This window comes from Camelina sativa, chromosome 1, assembly GCF_000633955.1.
Source record: "Camelina sativa cultivar DH55 chromosome 1, Cs, whole genome shotgun sequence".
Classification (NCBI taxonomy): Eukaryota; Viridiplantae; Streptophyta; class Magnoliopsida; order Brassicales; family Brassicaceae; genus Camelina; species Camelina sativa.
Genome location: NC_025685.1, coordinates 13,900,146 through 13,923,041, shown reverse-complemented (window position 1 = coordinate 13,923,041; position 22,896 = coordinate 13,900,146). Strand labels below are relative to the sequence as shown.

At 31.8% G+C, this 22,896-nt stretch overlaps 5 protein-coding genes across 5 annotated transcripts; 1 reads left to right on the top strand and 4 right to left on the bottom strand.

Moving 5' to 3' along the window:
* LOC104790148 (poly(A)-specific ribonuclease PARN-like) lies at positions 80-2,752 on the bottom strand. Its single transcript, XM_010515857.2, has 8 exons — positions 2,427-2,752; positions 2,205-2,335; positions 1,912-2,106; positions 1,700-1,812; positions 1,481-1,597; positions 1,251-1,365; positions 940-1,152; positions 80-824 (listed from the first exon to the last, which is right to left on the bottom strand). The coding sequence occupies exons 1-8, from the start codon at positions 2,750-2,752 to the stop codon at positions 175-177; spliced, it is 1,860 nt and encodes a 619-aa protein (XP_010514159.1). The 3' UTR covers positions 80-174.
* LOC104790115 (serine carboxypeptidase-like 21) lies at positions 3,023-5,897 on the bottom strand. Its single transcript, XM_019228053.1, has 13 exons — positions 5,758-5,897; positions 5,511-5,656; positions 5,322-5,392; positions 5,096-5,218; positions 4,901-5,006; positions 4,734-4,768; positions 4,490-4,591; positions 4,071-4,400; positions 3,838-3,903; positions 3,610-3,731; positions 3,413-3,526; positions 3,280-3,325; positions 3,023-3,192 (listed from the first exon to the last, which is right to left on the bottom strand). The coding sequence occupies exons 1-13, from the start codon at positions 5,895-5,897 to the stop codon at positions 3,109-3,111; spliced, it is 1,485 nt and encodes a 494-aa protein (XP_019083598.1). The 3' UTR covers positions 3,023-3,108.
* Positions 7,629-9,808, top strand: LOC104790106 (probable sodium/metabolite cotransporter BASS3, chloroplastic). The gene is made up of 5 exons (XM_010515811.2): positions 7,629-8,245; positions 8,443-8,538; positions 8,619-8,925; positions 9,009-9,256; positions 9,359-9,808. The coding sequence occupies exons 1-5, from the start codon at positions 7,851-7,853 to the stop codon at positions 9,597-9,599; spliced, it is 1,287 nt and encodes a 428-aa protein (XP_010514113.1). The 5' UTR covers positions 7,629-7,850; the 3' UTR covers positions 9,600-9,808.
* Positions 9,835-11,040, bottom strand: LOC104790097 (dCTP pyrophosphatase 1-like). Its single transcript, XM_010515797.2, has 2 exons — positions 10,857-11,040; positions 9,835-10,356 (listed from the first exon to the last, which is right to left on the bottom strand). Exons 1-2 carry the CDS (start codon positions 10,989-10,991, stop codon positions 10,069-10,071), a joined length of 423 nt encoding a protein of 140 aa, XP_010514099.1. The 5' UTR covers positions 10,992-11,040; the 3' UTR covers positions 9,835-10,068.
* Positions 17,256-19,439, bottom strand: LOC104790087 (cytochrome b561 and DOMON domain-containing protein At3g25290). The gene is made up of 3 exons (XM_010515790.2): positions 18,187-19,439; positions 17,843-18,097; positions 17,256-17,646 (listed from the first exon to the last, which is right to left on the bottom strand). The coding sequence occupies exons 1-3, from the start codon at positions 18,838-18,840 to the stop codon at positions 17,383-17,385; spliced, it is 1,173 nt and encodes a 390-aa protein (XP_010514092.1). The 5' UTR covers positions 18,841-19,439; the 3' UTR covers positions 17,256-17,382.

The following is a 22,896-nucleotide window of genomic DNA, read 5'->3' as shown; positions in this document are numbered from 1 at the left end:
TTATTGGTCACGGTTTGGTTCAATTTTTTAGCCACAGACAAATAAACAAAATAGGATATATGATGAACCAAACGATGGAAATAAACACCTAACTTGTTTAGCTCATGGAGTAACAAAAATGCATCAAACGTTCTGAATTTGGGTATAAATTAGTTTTGTTATGACAAGAACTAATCATAGCTCATCAAAATTTATAGCTAAATCGTTTGACCAATCTATCTCTGATGGTTTGGTGTCTGAATCAGGATCGGTATCTGAAGATTCCAATGTTTTGTCTAAAGATTCCGCCAAGTCAGCCTCCCAGAAGCCTAGTCTACATGCTTTCTTGTAAGTTTTGTAACCTGCTGCTCTTAACCCTTCTGCAACCATCTCTTTTAAGGAACCACAAAGTTGCTCTTCATTGTTAACCGCTTTGAGGAAAGTTTCTGAAGGACCTGACTCCCAAAATACCACGATTGCACAGCTCTTGTCTAAATATTTAACATCAAACTCTTGCGCAAAGACGGGGTGCGACTTTTGTAGAGCATTCTTCAGATTTGCAGCTGTCATCTTTTTTGCTAATCCCCATATGAACACCAAGTTCTCAGAGCTTACTCTCCGGCTGTTCTTTGACCAGACTTTAACATTCTCATCGTCTGCGTTTTTAGAGCAAGAGGCGACAGAGCTTTCGTGTTCATCAGAAGCCAAATCTTGGAAATCTTCATTTGGTTGGACAGTTGGCAGATCTGATTTCCGTATGGTACGAAGTTTTGCAAAAAGCTGAGATATCATTACAGCATTCTGCCCGTGACTCTGATAGTTCTCGCTTAGTTTGACCGGACAGCCTAATAAGAGAAGCCAATAAAAGTCAATATCCATTCACACAAATTGCCAAACTCATTCAGATGTTTACGTAAGCGCACAAAACAGAAATCAACATCTTTCAAAGAGAACTCTCACCCTCATTCGCCACTTCCACATCCACAGGTGCGAAGAACCGATTCAAGGAGGACATAGCTGCAGGTAGATTACTTATATTACTTAAGGGACTAATCTCTTTCATGAACTGACTGAGATCCACAACATTAGGAAATGCAGAGCTCAGTGAACTGCTGAAGTCATCCACATTTGCAGGTAGAGGACCCAGGAATTTAGCATGAATGGAAGTAAGATCTGCAACAAGTTGAGCATAAGATTATTATCCATGGAGGAAGGAAGGCGGGGAAAACCTAATTTTACATGCAAACTAAGGAGAAGAAATTTGTGATTACCACTAAGATAATTCTTGGAAATGACAGGTTTCTGTGAAGAAGAAATCAAATCGACCACCTCCCGGAAGCCACGAACTCTCCTGTTTTCTTTGTTTTCAAGATCTTGAAGCTCTCTCTGTCCAAGAACATAAATTCAAAATCTAGCTAAGAAATATCCAAAATATAAAAGAGAACTTCACCATCATTATCAGTATTTTCCAGCTAAGGAATATCCAAAATAATCTCCCTACCTTAAAAAGATCCTTGTCCTCTTTTGAACTCATGAAGACAGTACGAACTGCTTGTGTTCCTCTGCTCTTTGAAGCAACGAGTAGAGGGACAACATCATCTGCGAACTCAGTCAACATCTGGAGTAATAAAATTCAGAAGCACGTTAAGAAATTTATCAAACTAAACCATTAATATACAGACTGCATTTATCGTTCCAACTATCAACTAAGCTTATTTACCTCTAGAATGAGTTGCACTTGACGCTCACTGCAAACATCAATAGTCAAACACAACCTCGAACCATACTGCTCACTCCCTAGTACCAGTCTTCTCAGAGAGCTCACTAAATCATCTGAAAATTAAACAAACAGAAACATCATATAAAAATAAAACTTGAAAACTGAGAGCAAAATGAGATTCATATGAAATTATCTAACACTCGCTATTACACCATCTCCTGTCTTTATGCTTGACTCTACACAAGATTTTCTCCAATTCTTGACACGTGACCTAATCCTTCCAACAAAGACAGTATCAGCTACAGTAGCTGGAGAAGAAGAAGATACAGTGATAGGATCAGCTAATATCGGATTCCCCGATAGAAACTTCGATGCAGACTCTTGTGCTCTAGATAAGTATGAAATTCCTGTTCAAAATGAATTAATCAAACTACAGTTTAGAGACCAAACTCCTTAAAAGAAACGAATGAGAGGTTACAAAAGAGATAGAGCAGCAATAATAAACCTTCATAGATGCAAGTGTTGAAATCAAACCCTTCTCTAGCCATTGCTGTTAAACGAGAAGCTTGACAAGAGAAGCGATAAGAAGGCATCCCACATTTCAATTCATCCCGAGGGAACAAATGAAAGTTATATCTACAAAAACCCATAAACCCTAATCAATCAACTTGGCAAAAAAGGAAGAAACTTGAGAGCAGAGAGAGAGAGAGAGGTTTAAGAGTCATACGGATGAACGGTGAGTTTGGTGCCGTGAAGAGAGAAAGGGCAGAGAGCGAACTGAAGAATCTGGTAACGTTCAGCGGTGTATTTAGCTTTCAAGTAGCTCGTTTGCGGCGTATCAATGGCGGAGACACGGTGCCACGCGGCGGTGTACGAGCCGGTGTTTTGTAGTGAGAGAGCTATGAAGTCTGATGAATCGATGGAAGCACGAATCTTATCGAGGGTTACATGAAAGTTAGATTTTTTCACTTGCTTTACACTCCATCTTCCCTGGTTTAGGGTTTTACTATTTCCGGCGGTGGCGGAGATTGACGAAAGGAAGCGTCTTTGCATTTTTGAGTTTTTGAGCAGCACCGGAATGGTGGTGAGAAGGAGACGGTTCAATTAGTAACGAGATTTCGGTTCGGTTAGCTTCCGGTTCAACTTTTATGGTTTTCTAAAATTTTTGGTTTATTAGTAATAGGAATAGTTTATACAGTTTGGTACGATTTCGATTTTGGTTTGGATTATTGTTAATTACACAGTGTATCTCAATTTTTTTAATTAATTTTTCTTAAAAATACAAAACTTCACATGATTTTAAAGCATTTTTTAGCTATTCGAAATTAGAGTCCTTCACATTTTTAAGGGGAGAAAACATTAATTTTATTAAAATTGAAGTTGAGAGAAAACATGAATTTTATTGTAATTTATATCTTTTTCCCGGCTAGGAAACGGCTATAGAAGTCCAAAGCTTCACGCGGTTTGTATTCTGGAACGGTATGTCCTGAACCCTACAAGCAAAACATTCGAACATTAACACAAACAAACACAATGTTTATCATATTTAGAATATGAAAAAAAATGAGTGTGATCCTTACTTTGATGGTTATAAATGTGAGATTGTTCGCATACCCTTGTGTAAACCTACCATACCCAAATCGTGGAAACAGTGAGTTGAGAAACAAATTGATAGAAAGATAGTTGTGAAAAAAAAAAAAAAAAACGAATTACCCGGCAACTTGGTGATTTGAAAACCATGGCCTCCATTGATCAGTCGCTTTGTATCCTATTGACTTAGTCCATGCTTCAGAACCAGTATATGGTACACACATATCATGATCTCCGCTGCAAAAAGTTAAAATTTTATTATATGTTTTATATTTTCATTGGTTTTACTATTAGGTACCCTTTAATTCAATTCTATGCACCTGTAAATGAGAGCACGAATGCCACTAAGAGTGAGGTTTCTATGGAGTTCGATCATGCTACCAGTGTCGTGTGTATATTCGAGTTTGTCTGAGCACAACTGCCAACTTCCAATATCGCGTTCCTATCAAAGTTTCGAGAAAAATAAAATCTAAGATGTTCAAAACATTATCCATCAACTTGTAACAAAAACATATAGAGAGAATTGTGATGATGACTTGGATAAAGACCTCTTTAGCATGAATCGCTTTCCTTACAGCTGGCTCGTTCAACCATTTAGTCGCAACTATATCGTTCTGCATCCATTACAACTTAATTTATTCAGTTTTTAAAATAGTGGAGGAACGTATGATATCAAAATGTATCACAAGATTTAATCAAATATATTTTTGTAATGATTAACATTTAGCAAAAAAAAAATATAAGAGGAAAGATGCATATGTTGTGGTTGTTTACTACTTACAACGCAAGGAACACCAGAGCCAGCGAGGAGTTGAGACCAACTAGGTACAATGCCTGGACGCACAACGGAGCCTAGAGGCCATGCACGACCAAACAATCTCTTTCTCACTGCCAATGGCCTTTCTGTTTTGCCTAGCGTAAGGAGACTCTTAGGCAGAAATCCGATATCTAAGGCGGATAGAGATGTTCCGTGGTAGCACGGTTCTAGGATGTTATATATGTTCAATGAGCTCACAGTGTGTGATACATTTTTGAGCTTATTAAGACATTCTTTACTTTGATCTGATTGACCAGTATTATAGTACGTTCCTTTGCACACTAATTTAGTTTCCTGCCATTTCGTATTATACACATTAGTGGAACAAGAAAATAATGAAGAATAAAACGAGGATTATGAAAAAATGACCAACAAGATCAAACCTCATATAGTTCATCAGAGATAAGTCCCATCCCATGTGTGAAGGGAACAAGAGCATTACCATCAAACACCTCATCAGTAACTCCATTACCCACCAAATATCCCTATACAACTCAAATTAAGATTCCAATATACGAATACATTAACTAGCATCCTTAATATACTTAATGGGTGTTTCTTTAACTCCAAAAACCATACTGAACTTTGAATCTGAAATATTTATATATTCTTAACCATTGGTCGTACCTTTAAGTTGATAACCGGCTTTGCCACTTTCTTATCTTTCTTACTTGTTTTGTTTCTTCTCATTGCATTTTTATTTCCTACAAAAACAAGAAAATGATGAGAAAAATTGGAGAGTAGATTTTTTGCTAAGTCGGGTAACATATGCAAATTAAATGAGTTAAGATGATGACCTTTAACAATTTGAGAAGCAAGAGTTGGCACATAGATACCGGCATATGATTCTCCTGAGATAAAGAACGGATTTGACTGAAACTGTGGAAACATCTTAAACCACTATTGAACAGTGGAGGCAATAGTTAGTTATTGAGTCACACAAAACACAAGGAATTTCTTTAAAAATTCTAATCACATTCTTATGTCACCTCGACAAGGAATGTGTAAGAATCAGAAGCAGTTCCCGTATCATTAGTTGTATAATCAGATTTTTTCTCTGAGTAAGAGAATCCTACACCAACTGGAGAGTCAAGGTATATGATGTTGGACACCTGAAAGAAAAAGTACATTCTTAAAAAATTAGAGCAATTTCTTTTCTTTTCTTTTTTTTGTAGAAAATGTTCAAAAGTGACCAATATTGTTTTTGTTTTCCACCTTGGACCAACTATAAGGATTGAGTTGTAGAAGATTTCTATTTTTCTTTTTTGGATCGAAATTGAATGGACCTGCAATAGTATTGAACAATTCAATATAGTTAATATATGGAACTGAAACCACACTCGGACCCTATATCTCTAGTTATATATCTTTCTTTCGACACAAGAGAAGCTATGTAAAGCTTACCATGCTCGTAGACAAATCCGTCCAAGCTAGAGCAACCTGGACCACCATTAAGCCAAAGCACAACTGGATCTGTTGAAGCATTTCTCTCTGATTCCACAAAGTAATACCATAGGTTCTTACTACGTTCTTTATCTATTGCCACATACCTTAGATCACAGAAAACATTTTATACGAAATGAAAGGTTAAACACTATTTTGAAAAAAAAACATATAATATAAACTTCACCATATGAACATTAAATTTTACCCGGCATAGTGTTTAGATGGAAAAGTGCCGTTGAAACCAGGAAGCTTGGTAATGAGAGCAGATTCTGGAGCTGACTCTGTTATTGCAAAACACAAGGACAACAATATCGTAGCAACAATAGCTTCCATTAACAAACCCATTTTGATGAAGAACTTAGATTTACAATTACAACCAACTTCTTCTTGTTATAAATTTATAAGAATTGTGGTATTGTGTAACAACACTACATGGAAATAAATCTTGGGAAATATTGTGTGGTAAGTCAATAACAAGACATTTTTTTGGAATAAAAACATATTAGGTAAAATATGATAAAAGATAACTACGAAATCAAATAAAGATTTAAAAAGAACATCATACTTAAAACGAACACATGGAAATAATAATAAAATTAAGGGGAAACATTTTTATTACTAAAAGAGAGATAATGTTATTATTTGTAAGCAATAAAATTTAGTATCTTTTCAAATATAAAATATTTTCTGTGATATTGTTGTAATATTTAATAAAGTTATATTGTATATTTTACCATATTGAGAATCTATATAATATATCATATTTAAAATAAATTTATATTGTATATTTTACCATATTGAGATTTTATATAATATATCATATTTAAAATTGCCAATGTGAGTATGTGAAGCATATATACTTTATATATAAGATGATTATAAATTGATATCTATTTTTGGATTAAATTTAATTTTGTGGGGGGGGGGGGGTTAATTGCGTTTTTTTTTTTTTGCAAATGGATGGTGAACTTACAATAAAGAATTTTTTTTTAGTAGTGTTTTGTAGGAATTCCATATAACTATTATTTCTTATGGTTTGCGTAAGTATTGGTTGTATGGTTGTAAAGTTTCAATTTATATGTTAATTGATATATTTGTATCATTTTTTTAAAATTAATAAAGAATGATGTTAATATATAAATTATTTTAAATAATTATTCCAATTAAATTCCATAAGAAAAAAATTTCAGAAAATTAAGTGGTGGAAATACATAAAAGTAAGTTATGAGAAATCAAAATCAAAATCATTTTCCTATGACATAAAATAGTCGAAAATGGTTGGAAATTCTTCGTCTACTATTCCACCAAAATATATGACGGTTTTTCCTATAATTTTTTTTCTTTGAAATTTCACCGTTTTAACATATTACAGTGTCCAATCATCAATTTTATAAAAATTGGTAAAACGGTTCAAAAAAAAAAAAATTGTCTGAAAATGTTTGTGGAAATTTACATGTTTTTTTTTTATTTTGTAGCGAATTGTGACGCGAATGTATGTCGTCACTCATCATTAAACTAGACTAATCATGCTTAATGACTCTGAAGTCTCTGATGATCGTAAGAAAGTTAGTGGTGTTGAACCAATGAACGACGACATAGTTTATGAGAAATATCAATCACGTCGCACATCTATGGCCATGAAATCTTTAAATACAAGTATTGGTTATTTGAGTTCGAAATATCTCTAATGCTAACTAAACCCCTACCTACAAAATTCCAGTTTAACATAAAACCATAATTATGTCATTTTAGCATGTAATTTTTTTTTATGATTTCACCGGTAACAAAAAAAAAAAATGTATCAAAAACTCCATAACATTTCTTAATCCAATAAAAATTTAACATCCTATCTAAACGCATTCATAAATTTTGAGTCTTTCACCAAACAAAACAACAATCTTTCACCCAAATTTCATCCAAAATACACAAAACCAACAATGCTCAAAGAGACTCATCGACGATGACGCCAATCAATCTCAGCCGTTCAAATTTCTTGCAGCACTCACTTGTCAATCACGCCTTAAACCTTATTAACAAGTCTCTCTTCAATTTGAATTAAAATACCAAAAAATTGTTATCACTTTTTAAAAACCATTTTACAATTTTTCTATATTATCACTTCCTCCGTCTTCTTCAATTCCAATCCTCACCCTTTCAATTTTCCCTCTACGCCAGCAGTCCCACGGCGCCATTTCACGGTGGGCCGGTGGTGCTTTCACCCTTCTCCGTCACCTATCATCGTAAAAATCAAACCTTTATAAAAAAAAAACTTCAGACCCAAAAAAGAAAGAAAAGAGAATGACTTTGATTGCTTCTTTGTCTCTCTCACCACTACAAGCTATACAAAGACAATCACTTTCGGATTCTAATCGCTTCAAATGTCAATTTCGCTCTTCTTCTTCTTGTTCACCTCTGTCTTCTCTTCATTCATCATCGCTTAGTAACTTTCTTGATTTTAGACTACGGCGGAGACAGGGCGGCGGATTGGTGCCGGTGGTAGCGTGTTCAACGACTCCGTTTATGGGTAGAGTTGGTTCACATTGGAGAGATGGGAACATGTCTCTGTTATCTTTCTGTGGTGGAACTGATGTTACGGAGAGAGCTGACTCGTCTCAGTTTTGGTCTGCTTTGCTTCCTTTTGTTGTTGCTCTCACCGCCGTTGCTGCTCTCTCTTACCCACCTAGTTTCACCTGGTTTGCACACTATCTCTCTCTCTCTCTCTGTCTCTGTAGCTTAGCCTTGAAGAATCATAGCTTCTTGTATGTCTTTGTGATCTTCTTTAGTAATGCAGATGTCATATATATGGTCTTGTACTTAGTTTACTCTGTTGTTTAGAGAACCTATGCTTTGAATGGGGGTTTAAGATGAATATCAGATAAAATGTTTTCAGGGTATCTAAAGAAATGTATGCTCCTGCTCTTGGAGGGATTATGTTATCTATTGGAATCCAGCTTTCTATTGATGATTTTGCTCTTGCAGTCAAAAGGTACTTGGGGCCATTTCTCTTACCAGCTTCATGATCATTTGTAGTTTAAGCAGATCTTGATAACATTAATTTTTATGCAGACCTGTGCCGCTATCTGTTGGGTTTGTTGCTCAGTACGTTCTGAAACCGCTCCTTGGGTTTTTAGTTGCTAATGCCTTTGGGATGCCGAGGACCTTCTATGCTGGTTTTGTACTCACATGTTGTGTGGCAGGGGCTCAGTTATCTAGCTACGCGAGTTCTTTGAGCAAAGCAGATGTGGCCATGAGCATTCTTCTCACTAGTTCTACGACTATTGCTTCTGTACTCTTTACCCCTTTGCTAACTGGTCTTCTGATTGGATCGGTAGTTCCTGTTGATGCAGTTGCCATGTCCAAGTCCATACTACAGGTAACAAGGTTTTAGGAGTATGATCTTGAAGAACCTATCATTGTTATCTTTTAAGGTCTAACGAAAGGTTTACTATCTTGTAGGTGGTGCTTGTTCCAGTCACTCTTGGCCTTGTGTTAAATACTTATGCAAAGCCTGTGGTCACTCTTATTCAACCCGTGATGCCGTTTGTTGCTATGGTGTGCACTTCAGTGTGCATTGGAAGCCCACTTTCGATAAATCGCAGTCAGATTCTGTCAGCTGAAGGCCTTGGATTGATTATTCCAATTGTTACATTCCATGCAGTAGCATTTGTATTGGGATATTGGTTCTCTAAGATCCCAGGCTTACGGTAACTCCTTAATCCATGTTCTTTTTGTATCTCTTCAACATTTTCCTTATTCCATGGAACTTTGAAAATTTATTGAGTTATGTTGTTGGATCTTTTAACCAGGCAAGAGGAAGAAGTTAGCCGGACTATCTCGCTTTGTACAGGAATGCAGAGCTCCACATTAGCCGGGCTTCTTGCTAGCCAGTTCCTTGGTAGCAGTCAAGCCGTTCCAGCAGCTTGCTCTGTGGTTGTAATGGCCATAATGGGTCTATGCCTTGCTTCTTTCTGGGGCAATGGGTTTCGAATCAGGGACATTCTATCGCTATCAACACCGCAAAGCAGTGGCTACACCGCTGAATCATGAGCAATAAATAGCAGCAACAAACCTGTAAAGCAAGGGAACCACAACTTGGGACATTGATGACAAATGCTTTCCGGTCTTTTTGATTTGATGTACAAACAGCATTTGGGAAGTAAAGATAAGGTTTAGAGGGGATGGTATAGGTAGTGTAGACCAATCATCTTGTATGTAGTTTGCTAATTCATGGTATAAAAGTTGATCCTTTGTTGCCTCTGTGAACTCTAACCCCAGAATTCAGTGAAAGCAAGTACAGAAACCAATGACAAACTTGGAAAAGTTGTACAAGCAAGAGCCTGAGTAATCACATTTGGTACGGATCATCATCTACTTAACAATTGACAATGAACTACTTAAACTGATTCATCTGAAAAATATAGTTAAGAGGCCTTCAAAGATTATATGTTCTTAGCTCTTGCTCCCACTTCATTGACAAGATAGCACACTTAACAAAACCATTATAAAACTAGAGAGATTAATGTTCTTCATTCAACTTAATCTTGCTGCTTGAAACTTCACCATCACCAACTTCATCATCAGTCTGTTTGAGTGCTGGATACTTAATCGCATTAAGCTCAATCTTGCGCAAAGCAGCTTTGCCTAAATCGACACCACACGCATCCGAAAGCCTCACCAAATACAACAACACATCTGATAACTCTTCACCGAGATGAACTTTCTCTTCCTCTTTCCAATCTGGACAACCTATTGCCACTTCCCCTTTCCATTGGAATATCTCTGATAGCTCTCCCACTTCACCCACCTACAACATTTTTTCAAAACTCTAATAAACTCTCTTCATCTTTTTTTATAATTCACTTATCAAAATCATTTCAAAACCAAACAAAACATACAAGAAACACCTTTATACTACAAAAAAGTTTCGACCTTTAATAAATACAACTAGATTGTAGGGTATAGAGAGATATATGGGGACAAATCAAAGTTGAACACTTAAACTAAAGAAAAGGAACAATCACATGTTCTTGTCGTTGTCTAATGTCACTTGAAACTTCACTTGTCTTCAGATCTATGAATCTTCCCACTCACAAGTTACAATCAATTCCAATGTTATAAAGCTAAAACAGAGCAAGTCACATAATACTTGAAAGAAAAGATGAAATTTTTCTTGGAAACAAAACAACAAATGTGATAGAGAAACAAAAGCTAATGTTTTTTTTTTAGTTTATCATCACACGACACACAATCAAATTAAAAAAAAAAACAAGACCCAATTCAATTTTTACAAGAGAGAAGAGATACCATTGCAAGGAGGAGATTCCTTGGACTGTGATACTTCTCCCAATCTCTAGCTTTTGCAAAATCATCCATTTTCTTACTCAGAGTCTGAAGAGAGACCTCATCCTTGTTTTCTTCTCCTCCTTCTCCTTTTTTCATTATCAGTGAATCTAAAACACACACGAAAGACTTAAAACCCTTGGTTTTTGAGTGAGTATATATGATGAGAGTTGGTGGAGAAGATGACCGGTTACCGGATGGTTCCTGTCGGATACTTTGCTGCTATTATATTAGACCGACACGTGGCAGTTATATTACTAATGTGTTGACTTGGCTTTGTCCTATTTGTGGGGATTGGGAAATATAATTAAAATAGAATCTTGTTTTTTTTTTTTCTTTTTTTTTTTCTAAATTTAATTATGGTTCTAATTCATATGCTTGTTAGCTTTTTGCTCACTTTATTCTTGTCTAGTATATAATTTTTTCTAGATACATTATAGAAATGTTATACCACTAGGTACTAACCTGCGGTTCTCCCGCAGACTGAGTTTTTTTTATAAAAAATTGTAATAATTTATTTTGCTATGATGTTATTTATTAATTTTTAAAATCGAAGCTATTAGAGATTTTATTTAATTAGTTTTTTGATTAAAAAAATTTAACCTGGTAAAAAATGTTGATAAAATTTGTAATTGTAGATTTTATTAAATTAGATTTTTAAAATCTTAGCTGTTAAATTTTTAATAATATTTTTTTCAAGTACGAATTAGTTTAGATTCGAATAGATTTTATTTAATTTTTAGATTTTATTTAATTTGATTTGTCTACGATATTTTTTTAATAATTAATAAAGATTAATTAATTAATTAAAAGAAAATGGCAAATGAATGTAATTTTTTACCCATTTTAAGGTTAGTTTCATATTTGTACTTCTCAATTAATATAATATGATTTCTAATTAGGTAAAGGTAACTTACTTTTTAATATAAAAGTAACAAAATATTGGATTTTTTAGATTAAATAATTAAGGAATCTGATTTTTTAAATAAGAAAATGAAAAAGTTATAATGACTTTTGAGATATTTCACTATATGAGATACCAATTTGAAAATGACATGTCACAAACAACTTGGTTACTAGCAGTTTCTTCAACATTTCTTTTTTGTTTAACATTTGAAATATTTTCTAGCATAAAATATAGATGATATAGATGATAAAGTAAAGGTAATTATATTATTTCAAACAGATTTTAATGGAGTTAGTGAAGATAATGACAAATCCAACAGATTGAATCAATCAGCTAATAAAGTTTTCATATGTGAAGGCTTGTTTCAATTATATTGTATTTTATCGTATATTTGATATCTACTCGCACATTTGTACAAAGTTTTTTCATTCTGTTTGAAGATTTAGAATTTTTATATTTCAGAATTCTCGGTTTAATTTTTAAATCAAAGCGACGTTCTTTGACATGTTATGAGCCATCTTCAATTGGTGATTATCGTTGACTAATTGGAAGAGTGATATGTTTTTGTCCAAAACTTATTGTATTTGTCTGAAAAAATGATAAATAGTTTGTATATTAAATCAAATTATGTGAAACATATTAAGTCCAGTTATGTACATACCTAATTCATGATTCATAAATTTTGCAATGCTTTATATGTCCTGAAAACAATAAAAAAATATTAATCAAACTAATAATTGAGTTTGATAGTTATGAGTTGATAGATTCACAATGTTTTTGATGATCCTATAAACAACATTAATATACATTATATTGGATAAAATAACATGAAATAAAATTGTGAATAAAAAATCATTACAAAAACATCAGAAAAACAAAAAAAAAAGTTGGAATGAAACAAGTGATATGTTGTTAAACAAATGTATGACTTTATATAATGAGGAGGAGATGTCGATTTTTAGAGTTAGTAAACTGAAATCTTCTAGAAAAATATTTTTTAAGTTTTACAGAAATTTAAGTGACTTTCTAACAATTATCTAAATATATTTAGAATATTTTAAGATAATTTTAGATTGTCAAGTAATTTACTAAAACTAACTTATGGAATATACTCTTTGTAATTGATTTTAGTTATTAGAATAATTAAGATTTTTTAAAAAAAAATTATAAAAGATACAATATTTTGTAATTTCGAGTATATAGTTAATGTACTCATTTTATTATTGTTTTTTCTGTATTATAGTAAATTTTCTGCAATCTCTTATTCTTTTTTTTTTTACAACAATCTCTTATTTTAAATATAATTATTAATATTTTTAAAATCGATACTAATAGCATTAATTAGGAGCATTAATATGAAAACTTACCATAAAATTTGGTAATTTATTATAGTAATTAATATGAAATACTTTTTTTCCATAAAAATATTATTGTTTGTAATTGTTAAACAATTTATTAGGAGCATGACAAGAAATTATCATAAAAATCGTCTATTTATTATAACAGCTATTATGAAAGATTTTTTTCCAGAAAGTTAGTATTGGTTGTATTGTTAAACGATTTTCTAATAGGCAAATAATAACTACTTATTAATTAGTTTTTAAATTTCTGCACAATTTTTGGTATATAGGATTTTATTGGTTGTTTATTGTCTTATTTTAGCGGATTTTTTTTTTTTTTAATTGCCACCAAAATTCGAATAAACCTCTTTAATGATCCACGTCCATTGGTTATTCCCGATCCGAACGGGTTATTAATATTTCTTGATCCGAATAGTATTATACTATTATTCATGGTAAATTAAATTTTCAATTTTTTTTTGCCTTAATTACCATTTCCGCATTTCTATTTATTGTTCTCCAAATTTTGTTTATAAAAGGAGCATTACATGGAATTCTTTTTTTTTTTTTTTTTTTTTTTTTTTTTTTTTTTTTTTTTTTTTTTTTTTTTTTTTTTTTTTTTTTTTGTACTTATTTGGTTTTTTAGCTTCCCAATTAATAGTATCAATTGCAATATAAAATCTTATAAGACTTTTGACATTGTCTTGTGATTTCAGTTTTGTAAATTTTGTTTTTCTGGTCTGGTTAACTAAAACCAAACCATTTCATTATACATTAAGTCAGTAATGGATATCATAAATAAAATATCAACAAAATTGATGGCAAATCACTAACATACAATTGATGTTCTATTGAAGTTTAGCCCAAAACACATTTTCATTAGTCTTTTAGACTTTGCTGTAGTGTGTAATGGACATAAGATTAAGCATTAAGGTTAGATGAACTACTTCTAATCAACTATTTGAGTCTCTCACTCCCTCCCTACTTGGGCCAACATACAATCCACGGACCCAAATAATCTCTATCCTATAATTCAACTCTCAAATTCGACATTACATGCATGGTATTTTCTATCGTTTTTACAGCACTTTTTGCAAATATTAAATCCGTATATACAAACTGATAAGAGTAGGATTGCAAAAAATGTGTTTTTTTCTTTTCTTTTTGTTTTTTTTTATATAAAAGGTTTTTTAAATTAAAGCATGAGAAAAAAGAGATTGTTTACACAAACCTATTGGACTTACTTACCGTTATATTCTTGAATGCAAAAAGTGTTATAAAAAAATTATATTAGATTCTCAAAAATAAGAGTACACGATACATATATCTGCTAATATGAGATATAAATCAAAACTAGATATTCACCCGCGGTACACCGCGAGACCATTTTTTAATTAAAAAATGTAATTTATTTTATATATTAACTATATATATAACGAATGTTTAATTTGTATTTTTTAAAATTTACAACCTTACAAATATAGATATACTAGTTAGTATGGAAATTAGAAAGTATTTTGTTTAAGGTTTATTGTTTTATATTATTCTATAATAGACAATTAAATAATTAATGATTTATAGAAGGAATATATTGTGTGTTTTTTTTTTATATATAGTAGTATTTTTATTATTTTAAAAATTTTAAATATATGTAGAGGATAATTTTGTATTGTAGTTTTGTATGTTTTATATTTAAAAATCAGTTAACTTTAGTATATATAGTTTTGTTGTGAAATGCAAATAAAAGTCGTTAACAATTATTTGTTTGATATGAATTCCACATAGTCACCGTAGTCTACTAAAAAAAATCTAATTCAGTATACTAATTACTTACAGATATATATTATGTAATTGACTTTTGTTTTAAAGTTAACTAATATTTGTTTTTTTGTTTTGTCTAGACCGACACAATTGTTCTTGTTTTTATCTGACAAAATAAATCTATCATCTTCTTTGTTTTTATCCCGTCCATTGTGACATTTCCATTCATCTTGACTTTTAGTCAATCGATTTCATCATCTTTATTTGTCTTAATTCGTCTACGGATATCAATGCGTTGAGATCGAAAATCTTGGCCACGGATCCTCCTCCAAAACTGAAAATCAATTCGTTTATTGATTAGGCCGATTGTTTAGGAAATATCTGTATAGAAAAAATATTGTTTTGTAAAACTAGAAACTTAATATTAATTAAATTAATTATAAATTTAATATTTAATGTTAAAGGGAGTGTTGCTTAGTTTGGAAAATTTATTAGGATAAGAAACCTTGTTTCCAAAAATTGAAATTCAATATTAATTAAATAAATGAAAAACAAATTAATAATTAATGCCAATGACATGCTTGTAAATAAGTTTGAATTTCAGGATTATTTCATAAATGTCTCAAAAAACGTATATACGATAAACATAAATGTAAATAATAATCTTCTAGAAAAAATTAAAATTTATAAACTTATGTATTCAATGATTGACATCCGTATAATATTCTAAGTCTGTTATATTAATCTTTGATTGGGATCTTCGAAATGTTGTGATTTTGATTAGTCATTTTAGCATCTCGATTAGTCATTTCATATGTTCGATCTTGATCGATTTTTTTTTTTCTATTTCGAATTCAGTCGGGTTTCCTAAAATCATTAGTTCGAAAACGAAGGAAAGTGATAGTGGGAATTATATATATCACCTATTCCTTTTTTTTTTCACGTGAAATGAAATCATTTGACTTCAGATTCTCTTCACTTTTATCATGAAGCTAAGCATTAATCACTCATTTTTTCGACATTAAGTGTAGAGAAATCTAACCTAATTTTATCGTCGTCTACAGTGAATAAGAAATGTTATTATAACGAAAATGAAATCCAAACTCTTATACCAATATAGTTTTACTACGATGAAATACATTTCTTTTATAAATTTTGTTATAAATTATGATTATTTATTCATTCAGTTATGTTCGATTTAATTGTTTTCATTCAATCGTGGCAAGTATATATATAAGACAATAGACATTTAGTTACGGTAAATGATACGTGGCAAATCTATCTACAATTTGAAGCAACACAAATGTAAAATTGTATTCGAACTCCACTACTTCAACTGTTTTTGTAAAATCATACAAATTTAAATTTCAATTTCACATTGATGATTATTATAATAATATGACTTAGTTATGAACAAGGGACACACAAAATGGGCCTAAGTTTGCGGAACAAAGAACAAAGTTCCCTTAATTATGACAAGTTGAAAAAGAGAGGTCTTTGAACAAAACGTAGCAAAGTTTAAGAGAAGTAAAAAGAAGCTAGTCATGCAAATGACACATGGAAATGTAAGTTCGACAGTCCACACCCCACTTTTTAAAGGTTATCTCTTTCTCCCTTTAGTAATTAAAAATAAAGATTAGTATTAGAGTATTTGCACTTGCAATATGAATGATGATAATTAAGAAAAATGGTCATAGTTTTTTTTTGCCCAATGAATTTAAACATGTTTTGGACGTGATTTTATTTTCTTCTAATATTTAAGTATATAAAGGATAAGAAATGAATTTTATAGATATTGAAACCACAATTTTAAGTTATTTTTCTTATAACTATTGTTATATTACGTGACAATACCTAATGATATTTTTTTTTTTTTGAAATATCCAAATGTGATGATCACCTTTACTGAAGAAAGAAACTAATAAGATCTAATTTTTAAAAAGTTTTCAAATGAATTTCAAACAAACCATAAAAAAAAAACAATTCTGAAAAAAGTTTTCAAATGAGATTTCAATATAAGTTTGATATAAGTCCCTAATGACTAATGTGAAGACAAATAGGTCTTGATGAAAATCACATTGAGAAAGACACCTACCTAGGTATGATTGTCTTCCCACCATAATTTGTCCAAGACCTTAGTGTACATAGACGTTTCATCTTATTAATTGGCCACAACGACCACAATCATGTGGACATATTTGATTACCTTTTTTTAATCACATGGGAATAAGTCCAAATAATTAGTTGGACACTGAAAAATCTTAGATTCAAAGTAGACTAAGAACTTTTTTTTTTATAAATAATCCCCTACAATAATTCATAACCAAGAAAAAAAACTCAATGACCAAACCAAAAAGCTACAAACACAAGAGAACAATAATACATCTATACATTGATAATACAAGATTTCATATTAAATTTTAGTAACAACAACCACAAATGAACCTTTTATAAGTTGACCAGATCTTTATTGGCTCAGGTCCTAAGGCTTCATTGAGTTGTTTGATTTTCTCTTGAGTACAATGACCCAAGTGACGGCTTCCAAGAGCAAAGCAATGCCTCCAAGAATGGCTATCACAGCAATGTAAGCCGTCTTGTACGTGTCTTGTGGGTTCAAGATGTTGATACCTTTAAAGACATTAATGAGCCCAAGGATGAGGATCGCGTAGCCAACTCCATGGTGGTAGATATTCCAATAAAATCTGTACTTGTGATCTTTCTTTGGCCGCAACAACATCGCAAACATCTATACAAAGAAGTTAAAATGATTCACATCCCGATGTAAAGAGTACATAATATATTAAGAGATACGGAACTCTCCATTAGAAACGCGTGAAACTTAACATGGTATCCAAAACATAGTAAAAAACTTGTATCTTGAACATGGACCTTTAAAGTGCAAAACAGAGCAAAAAAACAGAGTTTTTTTTCTTGTAATTTACCTGAATAGTGGCAAGGGCGAAGAGGGCAATGCCAATGTTACGATGGCCGGTGAAGCGAATACCTTCAGACTCGCTGCCGAGCTTGAGTCCGGTACCCCAACCGGCAACACCGATGACATAAGCCGAGAACTGACAAGACACGTGAAGGTAAAACCAAGCCGGATCTGCGGATTCAAATATTCTCATATACCTAGCTATTATTGCTCCTATAGGAAACAAAATCCCCCAGCTCACCGCGTTTAGTATCCCATGAATCTGCACAATTCTCACCATACTCAGCTTCGATTACCCGATTAGAAATCATAATTCATCGGTTTAAAGAATCTTGTTATGTAGAAACTTACATTTCTCTTCTTGATCTTGGCATTTACCTCACCGCCCCCAGAGATGGTTGTGCTGCCGCTGTTGTCACCTTTTAAATCAAGAGAGCTCATAGAAGCAAGATTCGGCGGGTCGAAAGCGTGCTTCCCAATCATTCCACCAGGACCTAATTCAGGACCAACTTGCCAAACCTGATTCACTTTTCCCTTTGCCACCAAATCAGCCGGAACCTTAACCCTAGCAAAGATCCTCAACGTTCCTCCATCCCTCGCGGCCTCCTCGGCTTTCATATCCCAAACATCAAACGCAAGCTTCGAAGGAACAAGCGAGCTATAGGAGCTAATGTTTAGCGTCTTCACCACGGCAACACCGTTACCTGGATCCTTGTAAGCGACAAGGGTTTGAGCTCCGACCATACCTGTACCCTTTGGATTTATGGCCCAAGCGATCCATCCGCCAGGCTTTGCGGGAGGAGCGGAGAAGACGACGGCGAGAGTTGTGTTGGCTGCATCGTAGGAATAGTGGAGGAAGGCTTTGAGTTGAGGGAGGTCAAGGCAGTGAGGGTAGGTTTTATCGCCGGAAAACGTCTGTGACTTACAGGTTTGTGAGACTGCCGGTGAGATTAGAAGAGCCAAGAAAAGGAGAGAGAGAGAGGTTCTTACGGAAGAAGAAGACATCGTTGGATGGAATGTAGTAACCGTAAAGGTTTTTTAATTTGGCGATATTAATAGAACTCTCTTTTTAAGAAGAGGTAATAAAACTAGCATGTGTTTTGGTGTGTGAGATTTAACATGGACTAGCCAATAATAGGTTTTTTTTTTTTTGGTTATATTTTTATTTTGCTTTTTGAGCATACATAAGAATGATGTATGATTCTGGAAGAAATCTAAAGTGAAGAAATTCAAATTAAGCACGTTTTTGACAATATGCATTACACCAAAGAAGAATTAAAAAAAAATCCACACCAAGAAGGATTTATTATTGGTTTTCCAACACTTATTTTATCTAAAATAAAATTAGATATGTGAAATAACTTTATAATAATTAAAATTTATTAAGTGAATGTACAGGACATATTTTATTCGTCACATTTTTCCTTGATAGAGAAGATTTCTTTCCGTCCTACAATTTCACACCTATTTATTTACTAGAGTCACTGTGACATCTATTAATAATGAACAATACAACTTAGGGTCCGAAAGGTGACCGCGGTTTTGGTTGTACGGGGAAAGCGGTTTTGGAGTGCGGTAGAGTTTAACTGCGGTACGTGCGGTTTGCAGGACAAGTGCGGTTTATACAAAATAAGCGGTATAGAATGATATTTGATTGGTGAAAAAACTATTTGCGGTTCAGTATTAATTGTGTGAATGGTAAAAAAAGAAAAAACAGTGCGGATTACATATATTATAAATAAATTTATTAATAATTAATATGTTTGTATATTATTATATGTTATGAATTAATAATAAAATAGCTGTATTTATAAACCTTAAATACTATAGTTGATCAAAAAGTAAATTATTTAGATTCGTGATACAAAAATTTAAAACATATCTTGATGAGTAGAAGGATTATTTATAATTATAAATTCTTGATCCTTCCACCATGAGTCAGATGCATATATCATGGATGTATCATGATCAACCGTGATTCCGGTTTTATGAGTGAGAACCTTTCACCTCTTGTAACTTTTTTTGAATTCATCAAGTTTGTTTTTGAAGAATCCATAAGTTATATTCATGTTGAATGCTTGGTTAAATTTTTCTACCATATATTCTTTACCGATAGCAGTCGGATTCTTAAGAGTATAATTATTCATCGCAATTACTTCGTCGAACAATTGAATTAATGTTTTTTCCTGAATGTACGACCATTTATACTTGTCTTTGTTCTACAAATTATGCAAATACAATGTCAAATATTATATCATGTATAATTCTTATTTAAAATTTTAATAAAAACCAGCTAAAGAAAATTTACCCGTACTGTTGTTTCCGTTGGAAGAGTTGAATTTTCGATTGGCTGATTTGAACTTGTCTGTCTAGAAGAATTTGTGTTTCTTCGACGATTTGATGACATATCTACATTTAATGAAAGTTATTGGTTACTATACATTTTATATCAATAAAATTATTTTATTGTTAATAAGAATTCTTTTAAACATATTGTTTTATTTCTAAACTAATTTATATTGTTATCTATACATATACATATACATATATAAATATATTAGTTAGGAAAATAAAATAAAAATGATATGAAACATAATGAAAATGTTCAATTGTTTTATAATTAAACTAACATGTATAATTTTAAAAAATTAAGTAAACTGGATTACAAATTTTTTTAAAATAACAATATAATGAATACATAAAGACTATGATATATGAGTATTTTAATAACCACTATGATATTTAAGTAGTATGGACAATATTATTATTTACTGAATAATAAAATTATTACTTTTATTAATTTTCAACTTAAAACATATATTACAACCCTATTTATTAACATAAAATTGCACTTTAAATCAGTTTTTATAAATTTAAAATCTAACAAAGCTTTTAAAAGTGTACTTTTCATTAATTCATTTTGAAAATATATTAAACAAAACCTATATAAGATTGTGTTTAGGAAAATATGAGAGTAGGTTTTTCAGAAAATAAAATAAAAAGAAATTAAATATGAGAAGTAATTAAAAAAAAGAAAACATTACCAAAATGATGTTGCACTACAAATCGAGAGGTAGAGAAAGAGAGAGGATAAAGTATACTAGATGTTTACCAAAGTAAAATCTCGAGAGAGAGAGGAAGGGGGAGAATAAGGGATAGTTGTTTTTTTGGTTATTGATAACGTAGACACATATGTTTATATAGTACATTTATATATTAAAAAAATTATTAAATAAAGCATTAATTGGTTGCGGTCCCAGAAGCTGCTGGTTATTACCCGTTGTATTTTTGAAAGGCGGTCCATGCTTTTATCTGCTGAATCGATCCGCTTTTTGTTTTTTTTTTTCAAAAAACACAAATTAAATTTTTTTCTCTTGATTGACTGTACATGTGCGGTTTTGTTTTTTTTTTTTTGAAAACCGAAAATTTGTTGTTCCCATTCACTGCCTTAAGGTCTGAATGATAACAGCGTATTTGATCGTGCGGGACAAAAAAATTGATAGTGCAGTGCGGTTCAACAGTAGTTCATGCGGGATAAATATATTTGCGGAATAAATGCGGTTTATATTGAATTAGCGGTACAAAGTAATTTTTGATTGGTGAAAAGAATAAGTGCGGTTCATACAAAGTTATATATATATATATATATATTGTTACTATAATAATTGTATAAGTAAATTACTAAAAATATAATTAATTAATATAATTGTAAACTTCTATATGTTTTGTGTTAATTAAAAATATCTAGAACCTTATATGTAGTACTGATGCAAATTCGCTGGGTAAAACTGATGGTTCATTACAAAAGCGGTCCAAGACAAAATTTGTAGGACAAAACCGCAAATCAATTTTTTTTTTTGAAAAACACAAATCAATATTGTTTTTGTGTGAATGGTGAATTTTTGCGGTTTTGATAAAATGACATTTCAATACCGCTTATATAATGTCACCACTCACTACCTTAGTCTAAGATGTATACCACACAACGGTATAATTGTTTTAGAAGATGATTATTTTGAGTTTAAAATTTAATTATAAATTCCTTTATTTATATATTATTCTAACTTGAATTTTTTAAGATTACTATGGATAGGGAGACCCAAAACTTAAAATAGATGATCAAATCTCTACTATATATCGAAGGATGACATTGAAGAAACAATGTTTTACCATGTGATTTGTAATTGACTTCAGTTAACTTGTGATATGGGACTTCAATTTCAACTTTCGCTTATGTCTTCACATAACAACAAAATAAAAATGATGAGGATTATTTGGCTTTAACAATGTTGCAGTGAATAAAATCACCAAAAGGTGATCTTTATTTTATGTTTTCGTTTAAAGCCACTGTATAGGCTTTGAAGGATTCATATCATTTTCCGTCTTGTGTTGACAATAAAAATAGGTGCTTCTGATGTTATAGGGGGATTACCAACAGTTAAAGGGGAAGTAAACCATACATGGTGTTATCTGAATTTGAGGATGAAAAATGTGCAACATTAAGGAATATAATATTTCTTTTATATCTCTAAACTTCATCATCTTCAATAAAAGAATCACACATAATGTTATCTGAATCTGAGGATAAAAATGTGCAATATTAAAGAATATAATATTTCTTTTATATATCTAAAATTCATCATCTTTAATAAAAGATTACTCATGGGGTAAATTCAAAACTCAAAAATGATGGTGGGTTTCGGCTATTTCTGTAAGGCCACAGCAGAAACAACATCCTAACAGGTTATTGTTGCGGATTTAAAGTGACATGTGATATGAGTCTATAATTTTAAGTTGAGTAATTACGTCTTGACCCAACAGAAAATACAAAGACGATGATGATTTGCCCATACAACTTACATCAAGCATGTTACTACTTCAAAATTTTATTTGGTTATTTCATTCATAGGAGATTATTGAAAAAAAATCTCTATTGCACTACAAGAAAACAGGACAACGGCCACTGTGGTAATAGTCGCTAAATAGTCGTTAATGTTAATGTAACGACTATTTAGCGACTAATCACTGTTGTAGTTAATTTTTTGTCGCTAATACGTATAG

What these genes read in the sequence shown, in the direction of transcription:
- LOC104790148 (XM_010515857.2), bottom strand. Translation starts at nt 2,752, where the DNA reads ATGCAAAGACGCTTCCTTTCGTCAATCTCCGCCACCGCCGGAAATAGT. An exon ending in AAGCATAAAGACAGGAGATG is followed by an intron (nt 1,813 to 1,911) that starts GTGTAATAGCGA and finishes TTTAATTTTCAG; the next exon opens with ATGATTTAGTGAGCTCTCTG. An exon ending in AGGACAAGGATCTTTTTAAG is followed by an intron (nt 1,366 to 1,480) that starts GTAGGGAGATTA and finishes GTTCTTGGACAG; the next exon opens with AGAGAGCTTCAAGATCTTGA.
- LOC104790115 (XM_019228053.1), bottom strand. Translation starts at nt 5,897, where the DNA reads ATGGGTTTGTTAATGGAAGCTATTGTTGCTACGATATTGTTGTCCTTG. An exon ending in CCATCTAAACACTATGCCGG is followed by an intron (nt 5,657 to 5,757) that starts GTAAAATTTAAT and finishes CTGTGATCTAAG; the next exon opens with GTATGTGGCAATAGATAAAG. An exon ending in ATTCGTGCTCTCATTTACAG is followed by an intron (nt 3,527 to 3,609) that starts GTGCATAGAATT and finishes AACTTTTTGCAG; the next exon opens with CGGAGATCATGATATGTGTG.
- LOC104790106 (XM_010515811.2), top strand. Translation starts at nt 7,851, where the DNA reads ATGACTTTGATTGCTTCTTTGTCTCTCTCACCACTACAAGCTATACAA. An exon ending in TACCCACCTAGTTTCACCTG is followed by an intron (nt 8,246 to 8,442) that starts GTTTGCACACTA and finishes AAATGTTTTCAG; the next exon opens with GGTATCTAAAGAAATGTATG. An exon ending in TTTGCTCTTGCAGTCAAAAG is followed by an intron (nt 8,539 to 8,618) that starts GTACTTGGGGCC and finishes ATTTTTATGCAG; the next exon opens with ACCTGTGCCGCTATCTGTTG.
- LOC104790097 (XM_010515797.2), bottom strand. Translation starts at nt 10,991, where the DNA reads ATGAAAAAAGGAGAAGGAGGAGAAGAAAACAAGGATGAGGTCTCTCTT. An exon ending in GGAATCTCCTCCTTGCAATG is followed by an intron (nt 10,357 to 10,856) that starts GTATCTCTTCTC and finishes AAAATGTTGTAG; the next exon opens with GTGGGTGAAGTGGGAGAGCT.
- LOC104790087 (XM_010515790.2), bottom strand. Translation starts at nt 18,840, where the DNA reads ATGTCTTCTTCTTCCGTAAGAACCTCTCTCTCTCTCCTTTTCTTGGCT. An exon ending in CCAAGATCAAGAAGAGAAAT is followed by an intron (nt 18,098 to 18,186) that starts GTAAGTTTCTAC and finishes AGAATTGTGCAG; the next exon opens with ATTCATGGGATACTAAACGC. An exon ending in TCGCCCTTGCCACTATTCAG is followed by an intron (nt 17,647 to 17,842) that starts GTAAATTACAAG and finishes TTCTTTGTATAG; the next exon opens with ATGTTTGCGATGTTGTTGCG.